General features: G+C 51.2%; 2 protein-coding genes across 2 annotated transcripts in view; one reads left to right on the top strand and one right to left on the bottom strand.

The window, feature by feature from the left end:
- The window catches only part of LOC141988011 (uncharacterized), a 20,664-nt gene extending 10,368 nt beyond the window's left edge, over window positions 1-10,296 (bottom strand). The window contains exons 1-2 of the mRNA XM_074953832.1: window positions 10,268-10,296; window positions 5,690-5,864 (exon numbers count right to left, since the gene is read on the bottom strand). Coding sequence (XP_074809933.1) covers window positions 5,690-5,864; window positions 10,268-10,296 — 204 coding nt within the window. The remainder of the gene's footprint in view (window positions 1-5,689; window positions 5,865-10,267) is intronic.
- Window positions 10,176-26,278, top strand: TRMT10B (tRNA methyltransferase 10B). The gene is made up of 9 exons (XM_074952142.1): window positions 10,176-10,322; window positions 12,043-12,275; window positions 13,305-13,413; window positions 15,891-16,015; window positions 17,909-18,061; window positions 19,755-19,833; window positions 20,890-20,957; window positions 22,886-23,009; window positions 24,600-26,278. Exons 2-9 carry the CDS (start codon window positions 12,078-12,080, stop codon window positions 24,704-24,706), a joined length of 963 nt encoding a protein of 320 aa, XP_074808243.1. The 5' UTR covers window positions 10,176-10,322; window positions 12,043-12,077; the 3' UTR covers window positions 24,707-26,278.

Genomic DNA, 26,278 nt, shown 5'->3' with positions numbered 1-26,278 from the left:
GTTTTTTTAACAAAATCCATCCTAATTCTAAGTACTGTAAAGCGGCACCACCATCCAAAGTACAATTAATTGCTGAAACCTGAGCAATTCCTACCCCACTGGCATGGGTTTAGTTAACTGGATCACATCCCTTACTTCAGAACTCTGCTGTCATTGGGTTAGCCTAATATGCTTAGCTGTTATGTAGCACTCTTCATCCGTACATCTGAAAGTGTTTTACACAGGAAGGTCAGTATCATTTCCCCATTCTACAAATGGGGAAACTGAAGCACGGGGTGGAAGGAAACTTGGCTAAGTAAGTCAGTAGCAGAGCTAGGAATAGAATTTAGGTCCCCCGACTTCTACCAGCGAACATCATTTACTCTGTTCCTTCTTTCTCCCAAAAAGGTGTAATAATCCACACATACCCTGCAGCCTAGAACTTCACATATTACCATCCCAGAACTCAGAATCACTTGTGGAAATGCATTGGCTGTCATCTTACTGCCACTTTTAAATGGAAATTATACTGCTTAGATTGTAAGCACCAGGGATCTCTTTGTTCGCTGTTTGTACCGCACCTAGCACAATGCAGTCCTGGTCTATGAGTGAGCTGCTTAGACACTGCAGTACAAATTATTGTTATTAATCAGGGAAAGAAGTCTGTCCGAATTTCTTGAAATGGTAACACAGCTATCTCTGGCAGCCAGATCCTGATGTGCAATTAGAAACCATGCTCTAAAGTGATTTTAAAAGATAGTGCAGTATATGTAAATCACAAAGTATCTAAGAGAAACTATTCTAACAATGACAGGTTTCAGAGTAACAGCCGTGTTAAATAAATTGGTTAGTCTCTAAGGTGCCACAAGTACTCCTTTTCTTTTTATTCTAACAATATCTGCAGTAGTATCATTGTTAGACAAATACCGTAGTCAACCAAACATGAGTATTATCACCAAGTCCAACTGCACATATATTAAAAAAATGGAATAAGCACATCTGAGGCAATAAAAATAATAAGATTTATGGGTCTAATTGCTCATTCTAAAAGGAAAATTCAAAAATCTGAAGAGATGAAAATCTAAGAAACATCATTGACTTGTCCTGAGTGACAGGAAGTAACAGTTAGTAAAATGAACGTGCCCTTTGTTCACCAGATTTTTGTATTCTTCTGGTGAGGGAAAAAGCAAACAAGGAAAGAGAGAGAACTGCTATCTGAACAAGTTGTGTAATTCTCTAAAGGTATGGGGTTTTTTTTAAATCACTTAAATAAATCTGTAACTGAACTTGCCTTCAAACATTTCACCTTACGGAATAAAGCCAAACTAAACCATGTGAGTTACTGGGCCCAGGCTTGTAAACTTGGACACCAGGGACCGGGGCACTACACCCATTTTAACAGTGGAGGTGCTGAAGGCAGAAACCACGTATTTGGGCTGCTATTACTATTTCAAGCCAGGAGTGCAGCAACACCCCCCCATACCGCTAGTTCCAGCACCGATGACCAGTGACAAAAAGACAAAAGTTTTGCTGACGCAAGTGGCGGTGTGAACCCCCCCATTTACATTAATTCTGATGGGGAAACTGGACTCACTTAACATCGTTTCGCTTAAAGTAGCATTTTTCAGGAACGTTAAGTGAGGAGTTACTGCGATATCCCTGCCATATTGGAAAGGGTAAGAAACTGAATGGAAAATAAAGCATAAATTGAACAAAGTCCTTTAAAATCTAAATTTCTCATGGTGTCGGACAATATACCCGTCTTGTGTTAGTCCAACATGCTCATCTCAGTCTCAGGCAGTGTCTGCCAGCCAGCAGCTGTGGGCCCCCTGCTCCCATCCCGCAGGAGCAGGAAGAGGCTTGGGGCGGGGGGAAGCTGGACAGTAGCTAAATGGGATTTCAAGAAGGGGAGGGGCAGGTGGGTGAAGGAGGGAGCAGGCCTGGCACAAAGTTGATGGGCTCTTTCTGCTCCCTCCTTCCCACTGCCCTCTGATGAACACTATCAGCTGCTCCCACCTTCCTCACCCCTCCGCTGCTGAAGTCCCTGGAGGGGAGGGGGTTACTGGAGGCACTGGAGGAGTGGGGAGCTGAATTGGGGGGGGGGCACCATGGCATCGGGGTAGTATTAATTGTTGGAAGTTGGGCAGCATTAACTGAATTTGGTGCCACCACACATAGGCCTCAAATGACTCAAATGTGTCATTGTGTGTCATGCTATAATCGACACACTTAGACTCAGTGGTGAGCCGGAGCCGGTTCGCACCGGTTCACTAGAACCGGTTGTTAAATTTAGAAGCCCTTTTAGAACCGGTTGTTCCATGAGGGACAACCGGTTCTAAAAGGTCTTCTAAATTTAACAACCGGCCAAAAGTGGCACCTTAGGCACTGACTTAGGCACTGACTGAAAACTTGGTGGGTGCAGAGCACCCACCGGCAGCTCCTCACCCCACCCCCGGCCCCAGCTGACCTCCGCTCCGCCTACTCCCCTGAACACAACGCCCCGCTCTGCTTCTCCGCCCCCGCCAGGCTTCCCATGAATCAGCTGTTGGCGCGGGAAGCCGGGGCGGGCTGAGAAGCAGGTGGCGGCTTCGCACTCAGGTCCAGGGAGGCGGAGGTGAGCTGAGGCGGGGGGGGCGCGAGAAGGGCTGCCCACGCCGGAGCAGGTAACCCGGGGGGGCGCGCAGGGGAACCGCTCCCCGCCCCAGCTCACCTCCGCCACCCTTGGCCTGAGCGGGAAGCCGCCACCTGCTTCTCAGCCCGCCCCGGCTTCCCGCGCGAACAGCTGATTCGCGGGAAGCGGGGGGGAGGGGAAGCGGGAGTGCAGAGAAGCAGGGCAGGGCGGTGAGTTCAGGGGAGGAAGTGGAGCGGAGGTGAGGTGAGCTGGGGCTGGGCGCGGGGTAGGGAACTGCCGGTGGGTGCTCTGCACCCACCAAATTTTCCCCATGGGTGCTCCAGCCCTGGAGCACCCATGGTGTTGGCGCCTAAGGTGCCACTTTTGATGTGATCAGTGAGGGGAGCGGCCGCTCCCTCTGCTCCCCCCCATCTACGCTCCCCCGCCCCTAGGAGCCAGAGGGACCTGCTGGATGCTTCCTGGGAGCTGCCCCAGGTAAGCACCGCCGGGACTCCCCACCTCGCCCCCCGGCAGGTCCCTCTGGCTCTTAGAGGCGGGGTGGGCACCCACTACAGTGACCCACGAGACCCTCCTGTCCGGTTCTGGGGGTAGTCAGGGGACAGGGGAGGGGGGTGGATGGGGCAGGAGTCGGGGGGGCATCAAGGAACACGGGGGGTTGGATGGGGCAGGAGTCCCGGGGGGGCGGGGGTTGGCAACGACCCCCTCATGGAGTGAGAAGGGAACCGGTTGTTAAGATTTTGGCAGCTCATCACTGCATAGAATGGTATTAAGTATACTACCTGGCGTTGGCAGTTTTTCCTACCGACTAAATCAAATCCACTGGTGGTGTGGCATGGAGCCCACCACGCATGCAATTAGCCTGGCACTGATTGCAAGAGACCTTTCCCGCACACTGTGCATTGGCCTGGTAGGAAGATGCTCCAGTGAGCCTGAGGGCTAGGCCAGCAGGAGGCTGAACTCCTGGTAGAGCCGTTCCTGCTGGCCAGGGTCAAAGGATGGGGACTAGCCAAACAGCCCACTGCTTTGCCAGCGTGGTGGAGCTGAGCAATAGCCCAGCCCTGCCTTGCAAAGAACTGAAGTTACGGAAACCCAGCAAAGCAGCCATTCCAGCAAACAGTGGGGCAGGCAGGGCTAGGGTCTTGCTTGTACCCTCAACGATGCCTGACTCTGGCAGCTGGGGAAAGATTCTCATTCCCAGACGCAGATTGCAAGAGCGGTTTATTTGAGTCACACAGTGAAGACGAAATCCTTAAAAACAGCTGCATACATCACAACTCTGAGCAGTGCGCAATGCCCGAAGGCACAGGTGCCCCACAGCTGTGGCTCACGCTGGCACCTGAGAAGTATGCTCTCAGGGAACTGCAGACTGCTGACCAAAGGCCCAGAGCACACCCTGCGAAGTCCGAGGCCCTGATAGCATCGTAGGACTGGAAGGGACCTCGACAGGCCATCTAGTTCTGTTTCCTGGACTCATGGCAGGACGAAGCGTCGACCATCCCTGACCGGTGTTGTGCCAGCCGCTAAAGGCTGGATGCATAGGGCAGCCCCGAGCGGGTCTGGGGGGTGGGTCTGGCCCTGCGGGGCAGGAGGGGATCCGGCAGCGGGAGGGGGATCCAGCCCCATGGGGCAGAGAGGATCCAGCAGCGGGAGGAAGGAGGGTCTGGCCCCGCAGGACGGAGGGGATCCAGCAGCAGAGGGGGGGCCTGGCCCCGCGGGGCGGAGGGGATCTGGCAGCGGGAGGAGGGGGGATCTGGCCCCGCGGGGTGGAGAGGATCCGGCAGCGGGAAGAGGGGGGATCTGGCCCCGTGGGGTGGAGAGGATCCGGCAGCAGGAGAGGGGGGATCCGGCCCCGCGGGGCGGAGGGGATCCGGCAGCAGGAGAGAGGGGATCTGGCCCCGTGGGGCGGAGGGGATCCGGCAGCGGGAGGGGGGATCCGGCCCCGCGGGGCAGAGGGGATCCGGCAGCGGGAGGGGGGGGATCTGGCCTCACAGGGCGGAGGGGATCCGGCAGTGGGAGAGGGGGGATCCAGCCCCGCGGGGTGGAGGGGATCCGGCAGCGGGAGAGGGGGGATCCGGCAGCGGGAGAGGGGGGATCCGGCCCCGCGGGGTGGAGGGGATCCGGCAGCGGGAGAGGGGGGATCTGACCCTGCGGGGCGGAGGGGATCCAGCAGCGGGAGGGGGGGGATCTGGCCCCGCGGGGCGGAGGGGATCCGGGGGGGGGGTTGGGCCCCGCGGGGCTGAGGGGATCCGGCAGCGGGAGAGGGGGGATCCGGCAGCGGGAGAGGGGGGATCCGGCCCGGCGGGGCAGAGGGGATCCGGCAGCGGGAAGAGGGGGGGATCTGGCCCGGCGGGGTGGAGGGGATCCGGCAGCGGGAAGAGGGGGGGATCTGGCCCGGCGGGGTGGAGGGGATCCGGGGGGGTAGGGCCCCGCGGGGCGGAGGGGATCCGGCAGCAGGAGGAGGGGGATCTGGCCTCACAGGGCGGAGGGGATCCGGCAGTGGGAGAGGGGGGATCCAGCCCCGCGGGGTGGAGGGGATCCGGCAGCGGGAGAGGGGGGATCCGGCAGCGGGAGGGGGGGGATCCGGCCCCGCAGGGTGGAGGGGATCCGGCAGCGGGAGAGGGGGGATCTGGCCCTGCGGGGCGGAGGGGATCCGGCAGCGGGAGGAGGGGGATCTAGCCCCGCGGGGCGGAGGGGATCCGGGGGGGTAGGGCCCCGCGGGGCTGAGGGGATCCGGCAGCGGGAGAGGGGGGATCCGGCCCGGCGGGGCGGAGGGGATCGGTAGCGGGAGAGGGGGGATCTGGCCCCGCGGGGCGGAGGGGATCCGGCAGCGGGAAGAGGGGGGGATCTGGCCCGGCGGGGTGGAGGGGATCCGGGGGGGTAGGGCCCCGCGGGGCGGAGGGGATCCGGCAGCGGGAGGGGGGATCCGGCCCCGCGGGGAGACCGGGCCTGCGGCGGAGCCGGGCAGACCCGGCTCCAGCCCCCCGCGGGCCCCGGCCGCGACCAGCGCAGCGCCGCGGGCTCCCGGGCCCGGCTCCCCGGCTCGGCCCGGGCAAGGCGGGTGCCGGGGGCCGCACTCACCGAGGCGCGGCGCGGCAGCAGCAGGCGCAGGAGCGGCCCCTTCATGGCGCTGGCGGGCGGGAAGTGCCCGGGCTGCCGGCAGCGGCGCTGGGCGGCGGGGGCCGGCCCGGCCTGCCCCGCCGCGCCCGCAGGGTGTGACAGCGCCGCACACAGGAGGCCCGTGTCTTCATCCGCGCTGCACGGAGGAGGGAAACTGAGGCACGGAGACTTGCCTGCCGTCAGTCACCCAGTCACCCAGTCACCCCTACAGTCAGGAGTAGTCCCCCAGTGTGCCCAGCCCAAGGACAAGGGACTCTTCTTGCCCTGCTTTTCCTGGCTGGAGCCACAAGACGAGGGGCTAGTCGTAGCTGGGTCCCAAGGTGGCTGGCAGGATCTCCAAGCACCCTGGAATCTCTGCAGAAGAAATCAGTGAGTGGTAAACGGCCCTGCCCGGGGCAGGGTGAATGACTCGGGGCTTTAGTCTCATGGAGTTTAAGGCCAGAGGGGATCACTAGATCATCTAATCTGACCCCTCTGCCCATATATCACAGGCCACCAACACCACCCAGCACCACACACTAAACCCAACAACGGAAGTGAGACCAAAGTCAATGAGAGCCCCAGGAGGCTATTACCTGTCACAGACAGAGAAGAGGAGGGCCCGAGGTGCATCAGTGCCAGAGGCTCCTGCAATGGCAGGGAAATGATTATATGAGATATACCCAGATATTCTGCCAGTCACCCACACCCTGCAGAGGAAGATGACCACCCCTCCCCCCCCCCGACCCCGTCACTGCCAGTCTGACCTGGGTGAAAATGGTGGTCAGTTAGACCCTGAGCATGTGAGCAAGAACCAGCCAGCCAACACCTAAGAGAGAGAGAATACTCAGTGCCACCTCAGAGCCCTGGCCCTCCCTGTCCAGTATCCCATCATCAGCCGTGACCATCCTGATGCTTCAAAGGAAGCATATAAACCCTCCCAGAATACAAGGGGGGGATTCCTTCCTGACTCTTGCCAGTGGCTGGCTGAAACCCTGAAGCATGAACTTTGGCAACGTAAGATGTAAACTCATAGTGAGCCCCATCATCATCATGAGCAACCATGTCATATAATCTCACTCAAATTTGTCCAACTCTCTCTTAAAACTAATTAAGTCATTTGCTCCATCGGCTCCTATTGGGAGGCTGTTCTAGAACCTCACTCCTCTGATGGTTAGAAACCTTTTAATTTCCAGCCTGAATTTGTTCTTGGGCAGTTTATTTGTTCTTGTGTCAGCCTTGTCCTTTAGCTTCAATAGCTCTTCATCCTCATTGGTATTTACCTCCCTTCCCCCAGTGTATTTAGAGAGCATTATATCCCCCTCGGCCTTCTTTTTTGCAAGACTAAACAAGAGAACAGCATATTAGAAATACTTATCACTGCCTCTTTCCTGAAGGTTGACAAGATAGTGGGACAACAGGAGAGTCTGGGGGCAGCCGCGGCCTAAGGAATCTCCCCTCCATCCCCCTCTAAGTTCCAGAGTGCCAGAAACCACAATCAGCCTGGAGTGGCTCAGCTCCTGGAGTATTGGGATTAGGGGAAAATTCAGCTTTCATTTCAAACCGCTCAGTTGCTAGCCCTGCTCGTTGAGAATGTGATTGGAGTCAGCACCCAGGGCTCAGAAACCGGAGGCCAAAGAGGCCCCAGGGCACAGCTGAAATCTCACGGATTCTTTGAGGCCCTTCAGAAGAGATCGCTTTATTCCAAGTAAAATAATAAGATGGTTTAGTGGCTCAGTGACTTTCCCGAGGCCATGCAGCGACTCACTAACAGATCATGATTAGAATGCAAGAGTTCCTGCTTCCCGTCTCATGGCCAGTCCAGTAGGCCAGTTGTATCCTGGTCATATCCATTTAGCACCAGGGAAAGGCGGAGTGATTGGAACCCCCCCCCACGGTGCCTATTTTTGACCGACCCTCTCCCCTCACTGTTTCAGAACCCCAGAATTAGCCCACGCACTCTCTTGTCAGATTGAGAAGCCAAGCCCAGCAAATATTTTGGATGAGTTTCCCAGGAGCATTTTAAAGAATCTCAAGAAATCCTGATGATCGCTTCCTTACCCTGACACAGACAATTTTAGATGCATCATTTCCAAGCCTTTGGAGAGAAAACACCCAGGATAACATCTGTTTACACTGTGTGCTAATCCGGTTAAATCCATTCCTGGTAACATACCCTACAAATCCAGATACATCCTTTGAGATAACCCCGTTTGATGTGAGTTTGTCAAGAGGAGTGAGTTGTGGGTAGAAAAGTGTACACTAAAGAGTTTCTAATGTTGTATGGGAAAGCCATTGTGTATTGGGTTGTTATAATGTGTGCCGGGCAGTTAATGGGCAACGACTGTTTTTGATTCTGTTATGGACATCAAAGAAAATGTGCCATGACCTGTAGGCTTTTATCTTAGTCAAATACATTAATTAAACAGAAGGAGTAGTTCAGTGTGGCCAGCTAGATCAATGCTTGCCTGTCCTCTCCAGAGCTGCTGTTCAAATGTACAGAAAAGGTAGGCATATCATTCGTTTGGGGGTTTTATGGAACATGGTGACTTGGGCCCAGATCCTCCAAGGAGCCAGCAATACCAGTAACTGCCATTTCACCGCTGCATGGTGTCAGCTTTTTAGTTTACCGTTTCTCTGTATTTTCCCCCCTATTTGCTTGCTGAGTCGACCTGCACTTCACTCATCAAAGCATTCTGATGAGGATTCGCAGAGCTACCTTAACAACATTTCAGAGGAAGGAATCACCCAGAAAACAATTGATTTATGACAAGAATGAGGAGGAACTTTTATGACTTCATGACATGATGTGTGTCAGGGCTCTAAAGACAGCTATGCTGACCTGTATGCATGCATATATCAGCCCATTACAGCTAAATCAATCGAATGATTGTTGTGAGATCTATTCTTAGGTAGGGCAACATCCTAAACTGCTTAGCAAAATCAGGATAGTAACCACCTGTCATCTCAGGTCCCCCTAGGCCTGTGCTTGGAGTTGCTATGTGGCTCCTACTCTGCAGACTGTCAGCTGTTCTTCTGAGCTTGCATGAAAAGCATTCCCTGGTGGGACTTGGTGGGAGTCAGTCAGTCAGTCAGTCAGCTGCACCTGTGGAGAACCTAACTGCCTTGTCACTTAACTGCTGTCTGCCTTCAGCTTACTCGCTGTAAAATGGGTATATTTCCCTGCTGTGAAGATAACTTAATACATATTAACTTAAAAGATATGCTCCTCTTTGAAACAGAACTAGCTCAAAGCCCTCAGACAAATTTCTTAACGTGTGTCAGCAGCGTGTACATGGACAGTTAGCTGCTGTAGTCTAGTTGTTCATGTAGACAAGCCCTTATTTGCTCTGTGCCTCGGTTTCCCCATCTGTAAAATGGGGATAATAATGCTGCTTTTGTTTTGTCCCCTTAGCCTGTAGGCTCTTCAGTGACATGGACAGTCTCACGATGTGTTTGTATAATATCTAGTGCAACATGGTCCTGATCTCAGTTTAAGCCTCTATGAACCACCATAATACAAAGATGACACAGTTGCATTTAAATGACAGTCTATGTTAAAAGAACACTTAGGTTACAAAGTCAAATGCTCAAAAGTTAAGAAATGCCAGAATTAAGTTTTGCCCATATAGTTCCAGGAAAAGTCCTACTCAGCCCCTGCAGGCCCAGGATGGAACGTGCTCAGTTGCTCTGTCGGGATGGCACATGGTGTGAGTCACAGGTGGGAATTCTGTGGGGATGGAGCATGTTCGGTCCAAATGGAATCTTTGGAAAATTTAGCTGCCAAATTCAAACAAGTCTATACTGAGCATGTGTGAACTGCAATTTTTCGGAAGCTTATAATTTGGCAAAATTTGGGTGGATTTTCATAGTGACAACAAATGGCAACTCTCTGACACTATAGGGCAAAATTCCCCTGCTAGATTTCAAGTCCTTGCTCCAAAACATGGATGCACTAGAGCTTCTCAGAGAAACAACTCTAAGAATTATTTTAATATGGGCTAAACAATGTCTTTAATCTCATTCTTGGAAACAACTGAATCACTTTAGCTGCAACTTTCCAAAAAATTCAGCATGAGGCAGACACCTGGCATGGAAGATTTCAGCACAACCGTTTAAAGTTTGGCAAAGTTATAGGCAACTGAGAACAGGGGCTTACAGTGGGAAGCGTCAGACAACCTGAACTAAGGATAGATACCAAGAAATATGAACTATGGAAATAAAATGTAAAGCAAAAACCCTCTGACCCCCAATTTCCCAAAGGAAAAGAGGGTTTAGAACATTACTAAAGGGGAGAAAGGTTTGCTTTCAGGTTAAAAAAGAAGTCAGAGAGGAGCAAGAGCAGCTCTTTCTGTCTTCTTTCACATGGCTTAAAACCAGCAATGTTAGATGTCCAAGGTGCTCGTTCTCTTAGCTATTCAGAGTATTAGGACTACAACTCCTAGAATGCAATTGGCTCAGCAGAGGAAGTGACCTTGAGCGTGAGCCACATGACTCTGTCTAGCCGTCACTCGGGAAGTTTGGTGCCTGCAAGCTTCTTAAAGCTGCAGGTGCTGTTACAGCCTGGCCGTGTCCTGGGCGCTGGCCATTGTCACTAGGGGACCAAGCGTGCCTGGTGAGTAGCAAACATTCAGACTTGTAAAGAATGAAATCGTATGAAATATTGGTGTCCCTGCCTCCACATGGCTGGTTCTGGATAGCCTGTTACTAGAACTAAGGAATTGCTGAAGGCCAGATGTGTATTTTTATTTTAAAGCCATGGGGCCAAATTCTGATTTCCTACACCAGTGTATATGTCCAGTAACTCCCTTACTCCTTTGGCTGCGGTGGTGTTACTCTGGATTTAAACCAGTTTAGCCTAGACTGCAAAATCTATATGTAATAGAGAAGGGAATGCTGGGAATTTTATGGGCTTGTCTATATTCAGCAGGCATTATTATTACAGCAGTGCCTAGAGGTCACACCCAGATCACAGCCCTAGGCACTGTATAGACATACAATAAAAGACAATGCTTGCCTTCAAAAGCTTAGTTTTAGGATAGCAATAGATGGTTGAACCAAGAGAACAGGGAAGGGTGGATGGGGTAACAGTAATATGGGTTAAAAAGAACAGGAGTGCTTGTGGCACCTTAGAGACTAACAAATTTATTAGCGCATAAGCATAATATGGGTTGTTGTTTGTTTTTTTTCTTCTTTTTGGCCTACCGAGTGTGTGCTGTTTGTAGTTTGCAGTGTAGTTGTAGCCGTGTTGGTCCCAGGGTGTTAGCGAGACAAGGTGAGTGAGTTAATAGTCCAATAAAAGGTAACTTCTGTTGGTGAAAAAGAAAATGTTTTGAGCTACACAGAGCTCTTTTTCAGGTACAGTTTGTAGCATGGAGAGTTTGGAGTTCTTTTGCCAAATAGAGACAAGTGTAATTAAGCCATCTTCACTTTGGTTTCTGTCACAGTCCTGCCCAAAAGGGATAAGGTATACCTAAGCATTAGGGAACAATCAAGTACCATCACCCTTCCAAAGAAGGGTGGGTTCAGTTTTGAAAAAGCTTTGGGGTAAAAAATGTCAGAACTTTATTTTTAATATTTTTTATGCTTTATTATAAAAATGTGGAAAATGAAGATGTAGCTGAGAAGGGTTGTGTGTGTCATGAGTTTGTCCCTCCGGATTATGGGGTGCTATATTTCTATCTGCTAGTCAACTGCAATCTGCTGCCCTGCTTACTCACTTCCTCTCCAAAGAGAAATGTCGCAGTGCCAGAAGGCTGATTCCTTCCACGCATACATTCTAATAATCCCATCCTGCTGCAGCCTGTCTGCATCTGACTCTGTCCCTTGGGAGAGCCCCACATTGTTAGTGACTCAGCAGGCTCATTAATCATGAAGTGTACAAAACCTCTTCTTGCTTTCTTCCCCGCTCAGTGGGTATTTATGTCACTGCCTGCACTTTCACCTAGCAGGGTTTAAAGATGTATGGGGCCAGATTTGCTCCAGGGTCTGTGTACACCGGGCCAGGGAATCCCCTGGTGGTTCAAGGTTCCTACAACCTCCCCTTTTCTGGAGGAGCCTTTGAGAGCTGGTGCAGCCTGAATGGGCTGCAGCCCCATACCCTGTTGCAGCCTTCCCTGGCAGGCTCCTGGGGGTCAGACTAAAGCTGCTTTCCCCCAGTAGAAGCCCTGGAGGAGGGCAGCAGTGGAAATGCTGCTTGATTTTTCTCTGCCTCCTGGTGCTGGGCGCCGTGAGCCAAGCAGGTGTGAGTTGCGCCTAGGAAGTATCAATCTGGTTCATTGAATTAAATGTGCAAAGTCTCCATTAGACTCTGATCACCTTCCCGTTCTATGCAGTGCCACCACTCCGCACCGTGCCGGAGCACAGGGCAATGATGAAACATGCAGAGCATGACACAGAGGAGAGTGACCCTGTGGGGGGAGCAGATCGACAATGGGAATGCGACATCGCCTGGCAGGATGATGGAGGGGACAGGGAAAGCATCTGTGAAAGCTTCCGGCTCCTGCAGATTGACACGGGCTGTGACAGCCCAAAGGACCTTCCTGTGGGGAGCGAGAAGTGGTACTCGGTAGGTACAGTATAAGGTAAGGCCCCGATCCTGCCAGTGGGTCCGTATGGGCAGCCCCTTGCAGCCAGGGGGTTTGCATGGGCACACAGCACTGCCCGTACAGATCCAGTGGCAGGATCAGGGCCTAACAGCATTCCACACAAGGTCAGAGCTAGATGCTGGATCTATTAAAAGTAATGACTAAAACTAGAAATTATATTCTTTAACAGACCCATGTAAACATTCTCCGCTAGTGGAACTGGGAACCCACACACAGCTGCATCCTGCTAGAGACTGGTCCCTAGGCCGTGAAACTGGCCAGTCTGTTTGCATCATCCAGGCTGAGAGACACATACAAAGTAGGGGAGAAATAGCACAAATGTGGGAGAGTGGGAAAGCATAGTGGATCTTTTAAAGCTCTGTTTTAATGATCTGAGCCATGAGTGACTCAGGTAAGGAAGGTGGTTTTTTAGCTGTATGGTGTTTATTTTGACAGTGTTCCTTTGGTAAATTCATGACAGAGCTAGATGTAAACAAGAACTGTCACTCAGCAGCAATCTTGGAAAAAGAAAATATTTGTAGAGGCTTGATCTTGCAGCCTGGAAGTCAAGCGAGTTTAGCTGAAACGGGCTCTTATCAAGAGAAATAGACTTGATTGGTGGCTTTGTTTCCTTGACTGTTATTGCGTAGTTTGAAAGACAAAAATGCTTTTCAAAACATTTTTTTTTTTTAAATCCACCCCTAAATTTTGTTGTTTAGGCCCAAACGTTTAATGGCGCTTCAGTGCAGCCTATTGATTTGCCCCCATGATTTTGCACAAGCAAAAACTGAATTTGTGCACACAAGTTGGGTAGGTAGGGATCTGCTCAACTTGTGTGCACGCGTTCAGGGCTATGGCTGCACAAAGCTGCAGCCGAAAACTTGGTGTCCTTTTGTGAAAGGTGACTCAAACTTAGGTCTGGGTTTTAGAAAACCTGGTTAGGTCAGCACTTTAAATCTTTTGCATCTTTATGAGCTTCTCAGATCCTTTTGCTCTCTTTGTGTTAAAAGAGGAATGTTTTGAGGAAACAGAGGCATTGGGAGAAAATAGTTACGGCAAAGAAGAAGAAGAGAAAACAGGAAAAAGAGAGGAGAAAAGCTAAACATGCTGAAGATAAAGGTACAAGCAAACTGAAAAGTATGGGGTTAGCTCTTCAGTTGGTGGACAGTGGCCATCTTACAGCACCTGTGAATCTGGCTCTGTGGTTTAATGACTTTGATTCTTAGCCTATGGCATGGCCTACACTACAGGGACTATGGGCATAGCAACAGCACTGTACTGTCGTGGTGTAGATGCAGCATACGCCGATGGAAGGGGTTTTTCCACCACTGTAGGAACACCACTTTCCCGAGGACACCAGGGGTGAGGTCGCAGAGCTCTGCCGCTCAGGGGTGTGGATTTTTCACACCCCTGAGGGATGTAGCTATGTCAACCTAAACTTCAAATGTAGACCAGGGCAATGTTTTATTTTTACTGTGGAGTTAAGTCAAACGATCTACACTTGAGTTCAGTCCTCTCCAGTTAGCCTAGCTCTAGTGAAAGCGGCTACACTGCAGAATAACACTGGAGCTGCACAGAGTGACTGTGTTAACTTGACTTGTTGCCTATCCCTCTAGTCCTGCTGGCCATTGCAAATGAACGCACCACCATGCTCACAGATTTGTGTGTGTGGCTGAGACTTGAGATAGCCCTGCGGTGAAGACAAGCCCATCGACGCTCGCAGAGAGTCCTCCTCCAAGATTCTGCTGCTTACTGACAACAGAGTATCAAGCTTTTAACACGGGGGGTGGGGGAATCCATTTTAAAACTGCTTCAAAATGAGCAGCCACCAAACACGGTGTCCAGAAATACCTCTGGAGTTTGGCATATTCATAAAGAGCCCAACCCCCTTGTAATATAGAACTAAATCCAACGATACAAAAGTGAGCAATCTACACAAGACAATGATATTGCCTTTTTACAAACCCATCTTATATGAGCAGCTAGAACATTAGCCGGTTTGATTTTTGAGGCCCGTGCTTTATTAAAACGTAAATTTTACCTGGAGTTGTTTGTTCAACATCAGAATGAAACGTCCTGCCAGTTAAGGCCTTCAGAGACTTATACACACACATTTTTAATGTTGTGCAGGCGGGTACTTCACGCTGCTGCGTTCCCATGTACGTCCGTGGGAATCCTTATCTGCGTGAAGTTACTCCCACGTGTGAGTGAGTGCAGGGTAACACCTGTAATATCTTCAGGTACAAGTGTCTAGGAATGGGACACCTCGTCATGCCTTTCCCATCTGAGAAATTTCTCCTTGGGAGGAATCTGTATGTGGCCCTTCTTCAGAGGCTTCTTTCCATGCAGTTACTGCAGCAAGAATCCTCTCTGAGGCCAGCAGCTCCTCATGGAAAATCTGAAACTTACAATCATTTCGAGTGGCTGCCACCAAGAAATTGGTGTGAAAATTTAGCAGCCAATGACCTAAATCTGTTTCAAGCCCTGAGATCGAAGACCGAGCATGTCCGTATTGAAACCAACAAACCATCCCCTTTGTGTTTCTTTAAGGCAGCGTTTCCCGGCCTGTTCGTGGGGGGTCACAGTAGTTTGGGGGTGTGGAGCAGACATGAGAGGCAGTGGGGATAAGGAAAGCTGCTGCATATCCCTGGATCCTCTCTGTAACTGCAGCTACCACCGCCCTTTTCTGCTCCTTCAGTGGGAGGAGATCACGTGGCGAGGCAGCCGCTTGCCAGACCAAGCTTCTCTTCCGTTTCCATGGCACGGGGCTCAGCCCTGAGAACACAAGGACTGCAAAGGCCCTTCTGAGTCAGAGAGTCCAGGCCCCTGCTCTCGCAGGCAACCCCACTAGATAATCTTGTTCATGGACTTGTCAAGGCCCATTTTGAAAGCAGTCAGGCTGTCTGCCCCCCTGGCTTCTGCTAGGAGGCTGTTCCAGACCCTTGCCCCACTGGTGGCTTCTTCTCATTTCCAGCCTGAATTTACTCCTGACCAGTTTATCCCCGTTGGCTCTTGTGCCAGCCTTGTCCTTTGGCTTCAGTAGCTCTTCTCCCTCCCTGGTGTGTTTAGTCAGATCCCCTCCCGGCCTTCCTTTCACTGGACGGAGCAAGCCAAACTCTGTGAGCCTCCTCTCATGAGATCGGCCCTCCGTTCCCCTGATCACCCTAGCAGCCCTTCTCGCTACCTCTTCCAGGCTGAATTCCTCTCCCTGGACCACGGTGAGCAGAATTCAGCGTTCTGCAAGAGGCCTTGCCAGTGTCTTGGGCAACGGCATTAATATGTCTCTCTCTCTACTGCAAATACCTCACCAGGGGATGTGACTAACGGGAGACCCTGCTGCCCCCACACCAACATAGATCTGTGGGGGAGGGGCCACTGGGGGAGTGAGGGGGTGGGGAACCCAAGCAGGGAAATGGGGCTGGGGAGGGGGAAAGCTCATCTGCCACTGAGGACCCCAACAAGAAAGCTGGGGCCTAGGATTTAGGGCAATGTTACAGGTGCCTGCATAATTTCAGCGATTAAATTTCCTCTCTTCCCCTCCCCACAACTCACCCTAACACTTCCCCTCCCATCTCTCTCTCTGCTCTGCATTCCAGGTGCTGCTCACCAGCACAGCAAACGTGTTTTAAAAGAGATTGCCAAGGAGCGGCTTCTGGCGGCCAAAGAGGCAGCGCCTTGGCTGTGTGTAGATCTGAGTCTGACCAGCCACATGACGAAGAAGGTATGCTCTGCAACCGCTAACTGTCCCGAGTGCTTGGGAGCCTCTTGGGGAGGAATCTTACAATGAGGTCGGCCAGCAGAGGCATCTCCCTGAGGTCGGTGGGAGGTATTTAGCAGAGATCCGTGCCAGTGGGTCCCATTGCACAGGTTTGAGCCACCGGGTCCCATTGCAGGATCGGGGCCTGGCTGGTAAGAACGATTCATTTACAGTAACTCCTCACTTAAAGTCGTCCGGGTTAACTTTGTTACATCGCTGATCAATTAGGGAACATGCTCTTTCTGCAGTGCTCCCTTATAACGTGTCATTTGGCAGCCACCTGCTTTGTCCACTGCTTGCAGGAAGAGCAGCCCGTTGCAGCGAGCTGGTGGGGGGCTTGGAACCAGGGTGGGCCAGCAGCCCCCCTATCAGCTCCCCGCTCCCCTAAGTTCCCTGTGCGGCAGCAGGCTACCAATTGCCGTCAGTTCAGCTGTCCCTCCCCGCATGGCCATGTGCTGCTCCTGCCCTCTGCCTTGGAGCTGCTCCCAGGAGCCTCCTGCTTGCTGCGGGGGCGGGGAAAGAGGGAGGCTAATGTCAGGCTGTCCCTCCCCCCGCTCCTGCACCCCACTTACCCCATCTTCCATAGAGCAGGAGGGGACACACGACAGGGCTCAGGACGGAGGGAGCTTCCTGGCAGCAGCTACCGTCTCAGCTTGCCGATTAACTTAACAAGGCAGTGTACTCAGAGTGGGGTCAGCGTACTTAAAGGGGCAATGCGCATCTCTCTCTCACACGCAGGGGTGTGTGTCTCTGTCTGCCATGCTGTCTCCCCTCCCTCCATTCGTGCTGCCTTGTAGAGTGAGGCTACATCAACAACGAGTTAACCCTTGAGGGCTCAGCCAAGTGCTAGGTCATTATTTAGCAGTAAGGTATTCCCTGGGAAATATCCCACCCTCTGACTTCACCACCTCAACCAAGCTTCACAATTATCGTCGCGTGTACCAGTATTAAATTGTTTGTTTAAAGTGTGTGTGTGTGTGTGTGTGTGTGTATATATGACTATTGTCTGGTGAAAAAAATTTCCCTGGAACCTAACCCCCCCCCATTTACATTTATTCTTATGGGGAAATTGCATTTGCTCAACATCGTTTCGCTTAAAGTCGCATATTTCAGGAAGAGAACTACACCGTTAAGCGAGGAGTTACTGTCTAGGCATCCATTTTTTGATGGGTGATTCTTTTTTGTTTCCGCGATTGAAGCTCGTCTGCTGCACAACTAGTGTGTTTCCTTTTAAATAACCAATGAGGTCAGAGCTAGATTGGATGGGGGATGGGAGCTGGGGGTAGGGGTGGCAGGTTGGTCCAGCAATGCCAACAATATCTCTCAGCAAGCAGGGTTGCTCTGCAAAGCTTTATCCCAGGGCTGGAGTGTCAAGGGCTACTGTAAAAAAAACAAAGGCTTTTACATGGGGGAAAATCCCAGCCCTCAACCACTAGGCATAGAGCTCTGCTTCCCAAGAGAGCTTGCTCTCCAATAGCTGCATGTATTTGATTGGCCTTTCTGTCCTCGGCCTGCTCTGTACCCATGCAGTGTGCCCCTGCCCTTGGCATGCTGTCTCTCTGAAACGCAGTGCACAGGATGGGAACCCAAAGGCCAAGGGCAGAACAGAGCCTTGGTTACCCCACTCTTCCTGGCCAGAATAAATCTCCACTGTCCCTCATGAATGGCCTTTAAAACACCTGCTAGTCCATATGTATAAGGTAGGAGCTCAGCCACCTCCTCGGCTTCTGCATGCTAAGCTGGGCTGTGACAGGAGATCTCCAAGCTGGGCCTGAGGTGGGAGGAAGTGGTGCCCTTAGCTCTGAGCCCATACCCATCCAGGCCAGTTGTGTGAAAATGTTTGTCATCTCTTGGAAGGAAGTAAGTCGCCTTGCTGCTCAGATAAGGAGGCTGTATGGTTCCAACAAGAAAGCTGGAAAGCCGTTTTGGATTTGCCTTACTGGATTTGTGGCAGGCAGTCCTATTTCTGAAGAGTGCTTCCGAATGAATGATGGGTTTTCCAATTACCTCGTAAGTATCGTAAAAGTAACTGACGTGAGCGAATTCTACAAGACAGTGGCTACTACCCTTTTTTACACAGCAAAACATGTTGCTCCTGTGACTCATATCAATATAATCTAGAAGACTGTTTTTAAAACGCAGTAACGCAAGCTAGAATCTTTCCCGTCTTCGTTGTACCTTTTCGTATGCTCCTCCTATGAACACAGCCGCTATGTATCTTAGAAAGAAAAGGAGTACTTGTGGCACCTTAGAGACTAACCAAGTTATTTGAGCATAAGCTTTCGTGAGCTGTAGCTCACAAAAGCTTATGCTCAAATAAATTGGTTAGTCTCTAAGGTGCCACAAGTCCTCCTTTTTCTTTTTGCGAATACAGACTAACACGGCTGTTACTCTGAAATATGTATCTTAGCTTGATCTTCGAGACAAGTGTCTTATTCAAAGTCAATGAAACAAGAGTGAATGACACTCAGTGGGATCATAAAATTGCATGTAGAACTGCTGCAGATGAAAGGGAAATTCTTATTATTAATTCTTTGCATTGCTGAAGTGCCTAGGAGCCCCAGCCGTGACCCAGGGCCCTATTGTGCTTGATGCTGTGTGAACACAGAACAAAAAGACAGCCCCTGGTGCAATGGAGGGACACTGTTTTTTGGGCAGATGTGTGGGATGTGATGCATCTAGTGCTGGCCACTAGTAGAGACAAGATACTGTGTGAGATGGACCCTGGGTCTGACCCACTGCGTCAATTCACATGTTCCGTTTTCATTGCTGAGATTTGGCTTCATGTGTGATTATACTTGGAATATGGCCTGCGGGAGGAGGGGTGTTCCATGGTTGTTGGATCTCGGACTTCACATCAGACTTGTCCAGTTCACAAATTAAAAGATGCTTTTCCTAACCACCAGCCCTGCAACCTCAGCCTAGAATGGCTGAGTCAAGCTGGGTTTTTTCCTCTGCGCCCATGGTCAGCCGTAGTTAAGGCTTTGTAGGCCAAACTATGACCTAAGCTAAACCTGTGTAACCCTGTCTTCAGTGGCACCGGGGAAACTCTGTTGCTATCAGTGGAATTGCAGAGGAGCAGTTGATGAGAAATTTTGGCCCACATGGCTTGCCCTACAAGTGGTCGCACAGCCAGTCTGTGGGAATAAAACTCAGATCCCCCCAGCCAGCATCTCCATGGGAAAAAGACAGAGCAACCGAGGAATGAATCAAGCCCACTAAGCTCTTTGGGGAAGGGCCCATCTTTTTGTCTTGTGCGTTGTACAGCGCCTGGCACCATGGAGTCCTGACCCCTGGATACTATTGAGCTCTATTCCCTCCAATAAACTTCACGAGCTGGGCAGTTAAAGGGAGAAAATGCATGACTTTGCGATAACTAGTCATGGAGAACATTCTAATTCTCAACAGAGGCAGTGAAATTAGTTAGGATTATTGCTAATCTCTTTCCCTCAATACGTCTCCTAATTTTGCTCAGGAAATAATTTAACAAAACTTGAAAATTACCAGTGGCATTTATAGATATGGAATGTGTGATAGTTTCTTCTGAAAAATATCGTGCCCTTGTGGGTCTGAATGACCCAGCAACCTTACCAATTCTGATATGCTTCATGTCTGAGAAGGGTATTCCACCCCAGCAGATGGACTGTAGCTGAAGACACTTCTTGTCTACTTCACATGCGTGTTCTCCCTTTGCATTTTTCAGATGGATACCACTCCAGAAAGTTATCTTGACCTATTTCCTTTAGAGACAATTATCTACCTCACTCCTGACTCGGAGAATGGTGAGCCCTTTGCTTGTTTGGGGGAGCTGTGGCGGGAGAGAACTCATGTTGTTAAAATCTAGAATTTATTTTAAAAAACAATTGACCCAAGATTGGTTTGAAAGCCTTTCTTAAACCGTGTTTAAAACTACTTCAGACAGATCAGTTCCGAACTGGTGTAGCTGGGATCTCTATCTGGATCTGATCTACACTAATCAGTGCTCAAGATGTCCCAGCAACGAATGAAGGTTTAGCCCCAGATCCTTGAAGGTATTTAGATACCTAACTCCCATTAATATCAATGGGAATTTGGCATTTCAGTACCTTTGAATGTCTTGACCCATGTGCTGTGTGGTTAGAACCCTGCACGTTGCAGTACTCCAGGGCAGCAGGCTGGAAATTCAGTGGCTGTTTCAGATCTATCTTAAAAAAAGAGGGTTTACTGAGGTAAACGTGAAAATAAAACGGTCCCTCTTGTGGCTTGCTAGTGAATGTATTGTAAGCTGCTCCTCTATTTTGAACTGACAGTCTGCTGCAGAATTTCATAGTGGAAAGGTGCATCGGGTCTATGGAAGCTGTTCAGAGGTGTGTGCGGGAAGCTTTGTAGAAACAGTTGGAGCCTTTGGCATGTGGTGAGGCCTGGCTCTCTGGGGTTGTAGGGTAAGCACACAAGCTGCATGTCAAAATGATCAGCAGTGAAAGAGTTAACAAGTGTTGCCATTGCCGTTTGCATCTTCCGATTCCTCAGTTTTCAGCCCACCTCGGAGCGGTTGTTTCCGGCTCTCTGCAGGCTCAGGCAGATGTTCAAGTTTTGACGGCTTCCTTTGTAACCATTAGGGTTAGACCCCGTCCTCCAATACAAACTTAGGGTACGCAGCACAATTCTGGGGCACCGGATGGCTTCTGCAGCACACTCCATGGCCTCAGCTTCCTGGAGCGCACGGGGCCCGGCTTGGGCAGAGAGAACAGTTTGAGCCAACCCCTCCTCCGCAGCAGATCTGCTACCGCTAACCGGCCTAGTGTTCTGTTTAACCATGGCGCTAGCGTGGCCACATGTGCGCTCTGTTTCCTTTCTAGCTCTGCAGGACATCGACCCCCACAGAGTGTACGTCCTCGGCGGGCTCGTGGATGAAAGCATTCAGAAGGTGAGTGCTCGGTGGAAGCTGCACCAAACACTTGGCACCTTCAGCCAGCACGAGTGGAGCCCCTGGCAGGAAATGATGCCGGCCGTGGTGCAGTTTTCTCCTCTTCACTAGCAGTGCGATCAGGTTATTGCAAACTATTCCTAATGGATGGTCACAAAACTATGTCGTGAATATAAGTTTGGTGACTTCCAACCCTGCCATCTCTCCTGATCGCTGAGGCCCCCCTCCTGAGTCGGATGCTCTAGCATGGACCCCTGCACCGCAAAGAGTCCCAGTGGGGAACGGCGTCATCCCTCTGTGGGTTTGGGGCCACACACGTCCCGCCGTCGGACATGTTTGGAGACGCAAATTACCAGAGGGCAGATAAGGCAGTGTGTTAGAAAGCCGTTGGCTCGCAGTGTTAATCAAAGCGTTTCAAGTGTGTGATGCTGTAAATTCCATAGCATCTGGCACCAGACCCGAACAGATGTCTCACCTTGTGCCCTGGAGATTGTTAGACGTGGCGCCTTCCAAGGGGCGTGGAGTCCATGGGCAGGGAAAGCACTGCTGCTGACCTGGAGGCGCTAACCCCAGGTTCTGACAGCATGAGTCCCCAGCTGAGGGGCACCCTTGGGCCAGGGTCTGGGTGACAGATACTCAGGGTGTAGGCAACGGGCAAGCTCTTGACTAAGCAAGGCCCAGACAAGTCACAATTTAAAGATCGTCAGTGAGGCCCATGCCCTCAGAGTATGGAGGCACCTAACTCCCATTGAAGGCTGTGGGCATTAGGGACTTAACTGTTTTTGAGGGCCAAGCCCTGTGTTGAGTGCATGCAGCAGTCTAGCCTGGAGGCGACAAACACTCAGATGCAGGAGCCATGCTTGGGAGGAACGTCTACAGGCTCCTGGCCTGTGATAGATGGTGACAGGAGCTGCCAGCTACTGCTACTGTCTGGGAATCCAGGAGCAACGAGGGATCCCCTCGGCTCATGTGTCAGTGGAAAATACACCCTCACTAGCTGGTGCAGACGTCCGCGCTGTCCATTCCTCCGCTGCCGACAAGCAGCGCTTCTGGCCGACTTCCTTCCTTTCCTGTCTGCGAGGCACTGGGAGTGCCAGGAGGCTGCCGATTCCAGGGGGACCGAGGTGAATCCCCCAGCCCGTGGCTGCGCAGACTGACTCGGGCTGCGCTCCTGGCTTCGTACAGGCCTTGAGCAGGAGGGCTGGCAGGTTGGGACCCTGCCCGAGGCCGTGCACGGCTGGCCCTCAGGGAGGGAATGAACTGGCTGAGGGGATTTCCCTGAGAGGAAGGAGCCAAACTGAGAGCCACTCAATCCATTCCCAGTAGGCACCACAAACAAGGCAATGGAACTTGTCCCCCCCACGCCAAACCCAGGTCTAGCCTCAGCTGGAAACAGATCAAAGAAGTCTGGACTCCAGTGTCCATCTGTTTCCACTCATTCACCTTCTGCCAGGTGCGGGAGGGAGGGTAGAAACGGGCTGGGAACTGGCAGGAGACTATGTCCCAAATGGCCTTCTGGGCAGCAGCCTGCCCATTGCTTGTTACTAAGTGTGGCTGGCAGCTTCCTCGCAACATTCTGGGAGGGAGATCAGTGTTCATGCTTCAGGGATGAGCTAACCTCTGCCCCTTGGGGTCTGGGAAGGAACTTCCTCCGGGGGCACGTTTTTCCAGAACTGCCTCCTTCAGGCAGCTGGTGCCCCGGTCTGTTCTGAGGTGGCAATTTCCATGGGGAATGGAGGGACAGGGACAGCTCCAGTCTGTCTTAATTGGCTTTACCCAGCCATGGAGGGCGTGGGTCTGTCTCCCACACTCCTAGCCCCTCCTAAGCAAAGGGGTGTGTGTACGTGTGTGTGTGTTACAAGGTCATCAGACTGTAAAAGGTCAGGGTGCTGGCATGTGCGTGCATAATCTCTTACTTTGACTTACAGAAACTGACCTTGCAGAAGGCACAGGAGCACTCCTTGCAGACAGCTCGGCTGCCCATTGCAGAGTACATGGTGAGGAACACCAACGTGAAGAACTATCATTCAGAGACGTTAGCAATCAATCAAGGTATGGCTCCCAGGCTGGTTGTTGCCAGAATGCAGCTACAGGCCAGAGCTCTACACCCTGGTATCAATCATGGGCCAGGGAATGGGGAGGAAAGTTCAGGCACCAGAGTTAATTCGACTAGAACACCAAAAGATACGGCTGAGTGTGTGGTAGGGCCTAGATACCAGTTTGTCTTCCGCACATGTATAGCGGAGGGGAGGGATAGCTCAGTGGTTTGAGCATTGGCCTGCTAAACCCAGCGTTGTGAGTTCAATCCTTGAGGGGGCTATTTAGGGATCTGGGGCAAAAATTGGGGGATTGGTCCTGCTTTGAGCAGGGGGTTGGACTAGACCTCCTGAGGTCCCTTCCAACCCTGATAATCTATGAAGCTTTCCCGAACCTCTGCCTTAACATGGGCACGTGGCCCCTCACTCTGCTGGAAGGCTAGCTCGGTAGCCAATGCCCATTCATGTTAACACTGCCAGCGGAAGAGCCACCGATTGTGGAGGTGCCATAGCTCGGCAAAGCAAATGCCTATTTGCTAAGAACTAGTCTGAGGACAAGCTCTGTTAGACCTGGGCCAGCTTGCGTCTACACACTGGTTGCTGCCAATCCATGCGGTATTCTGGCTGGAGAACTGCTCCCTGACTCATGAACATCCTCTTAAGGACTGAGGGCAGTAATTGCAGCGGGGTGGGAAAATGAGTTATTATCCCTTGCGACTGAAATTCCCCTCCCCATCTTACCAAAACACATGAATTGCTACTGCTCAGATGAGTGGGTGGGTTCAGAGCTGCCTTGCGCATTGCAGTAGGGCTGCTGTATTGGGGAACCCTGCTGGTGCTGTCCATATATGTCTTAATGAAGGTGTGGTGTGAGGAGGAAAGGAAGGATAATGAAGAGGAGCATTCAAAATACTGCCTAGGATAGGCGTGTGTGTGGCAGGGGGGAGCTACATGAAAGTGGCTAGAGTCTGCATGTATTTGTTGAATGTATCAGAAGAATCAAGTCTAAGCAGTGAGGAGTAGACCCAGGAACGGGAAGTAGTGCTCACATCAGCTTGCCTTAAATGGGAATGCCAAGGTTCTCAAACATGAGTGCCAGAAGCTACGCTCACTGTAGGCACCTGCTGAAGGGGGCCTGATTGTTTTTCCTAATGCTCTGGACTACGCAGCTATCTTGAGGCACCCATGTGTGAGAAGTTGGCCCAAGTTTAATAAACGTGAAAGTGTTCACCTTAAAGTTACAAAACATGAAGAGCAGCGTTAGGAAACACAGAAGTGTGACTGGAGAAGCTGTTCTTAGTGGAGAGGCCCTGCGTATGTTCTGCTTTTCCGGGAAGCTGTAGCTGTTCCATGGTGGCTTGTCAAGAGGTCAACATGGCTGTCAGCTAGAAGGCAGAATTTCCTCATGCCATTGATCTTTAGCTACCAATACATAACCTCTGGTCACAAACGAGTTTCCTAGGTTGCCTGCCCATCAGATTCTAACCAACAGCAACGATGCCTGGCTGATGTCAGCTGTCAAATCTTCCAGACTGTGTTGTTCTAACGAGCCCAGATTTCCAGTGATCGCTGTATTTATACTGATCTTGATCACTCTTCTTGACAGTCTTTGATGCCTTATCAACTTACTATGAGACCCAGAGCTGGCCAGAAGCGTTGAAAGCTGGAGTTCCTCCTGGAAAAGGCTACGTTCTCCAGGAAACAGCTATATGATGGAAAATGCATCTGCTTAGCAACACACAAGAAGAGTCTTTCTTTGTTCTGTGATGTTAATGGGCTGCACGGCCAAAGGAAGCAAACTCCTCCCTCATTATTTCAAGCAGAGGCATCAGCGTAGCTTGTGTACAGTGAAATGTGGCTCAAGTGGCATAATGAGCTCAGCGGTTTCATACATTCTACCTCATTGGTGTATCGCTGGAAAACAAGGGTCATCCCTGGGATTCAAATACAGACCAACCGGAATTTGTCATTTCTTGCTGATGTTTTTGTTAGTGTTTTGGAAATGTCTGCACCACTGTACTACCAGTTCCTCTTTTGGGCGGGGGAGAAGATGTACAAAAATCCCTTTAAGGTTTTTACTGTCATGTTAATTACAAGTAAGCAATGTGGGTTTATAGTAGTTAATTACACCAGTGTAGCAGTTAACTGCTAACAATCTTTTCACAGGTAAAACACACCGCTCTTATCTAGTAAAATTTCTCTTGTAATGCTGTACCCATATTTCTGCTACTTAGTATCTAATTAATGTTAGAATATTTACTCTCGATTTCCCCCACCCCACCACTAACCACCGCTGTCTGCCCTCTTGAAACAAGCAATAGGATGAAAACAGGGAAGATACCCCAAACTGATACTGTCACTGCACGTTACCTATTCCCCCTACACTGCCAGGATATATTCCAGGAAAAAAGCATAAATGTTTCTAAGTATAAAGTGTGCATCAAGGGAAGTTCATTAGCTCACCCAGTGCTGTTGCCACCTACCTTTGTTGAACACGCTTTCCCCCCCCCCCATTTAAATGGGGGAAAAAACCCACCCAAACTGGATTTCGAAGGCTTGAGTCTCATGGCGGTGGGGGGCTGTGCGTGCTGCAGCTGGTGGTGTGATTTGCAGCTTGTGGCTATGTACCAGCACGAGCTGTGCTCTACCTAGCTCACTGAAATGAAAAGTGAGGATGCTCCAGCATGAGCGTCTGTGCAGGCCCCATGTGTGCGTGTACCTGGGCAGGGGGGTGGGCAGGCATGCTTCTGAAACCCACCCTGGGGCATCCTCTCTCTGCTGTTTTTCTAAAGTGCAGGCATGGCTACATGAGCGGCAAATGGCACCCACAGCTGCTCTGCAGCCACACCCTAGGACTCCTTTGTGCAGCCAGAGTTGTGGATGGGGCCTTAACGTACCTGAGAGTTGGGCCCAACGTATTGAGAGACCTAGCTAACAAACAGTACAGACCTGCTGCAGCTGCTGTGGCTGGGCTGCAATGTTTACGCCCCGGGGAATTCTGCGCAGGCGCTGCATTTATGGGCTAAGAAGAATTTTCTTTTTCCCTGCAGAAAATAACTTCTGAGGGAAAGTTGCTGAAGTTATGCCTTTTGCCCACCAGGGGCCACTGTGGCACTAGAACAGGACAGCTGCTCCAGCCCCAGCTGCTGCTAGGGCAGAGAAGGCAGCACTCTGCGTGTGGGGCCAGGTCCGGAGACAGGGGATATGGAGGGACAGACAGTGTGGGACATATGGGTCTGCTGGGGGGTGTCACAGACAGGTTCATAAGGGATACTGAGGGAGGAC

The sequence above is a fragment of the Natator depressus genome, chromosome 5, assembly GCF_965152275.1.
Source record: "Natator depressus isolate rNatDep1 chromosome 5, rNatDep2.hap1, whole genome shotgun sequence".
Taxonomy (NCBI): domain Eukaryota; kingdom Metazoa; phylum Chordata; order Testudines; family Cheloniidae; genus Natator; species Natator depressus.
This window is presented reverse-complemented; position numbering and strand designations above follow the sequence as displayed.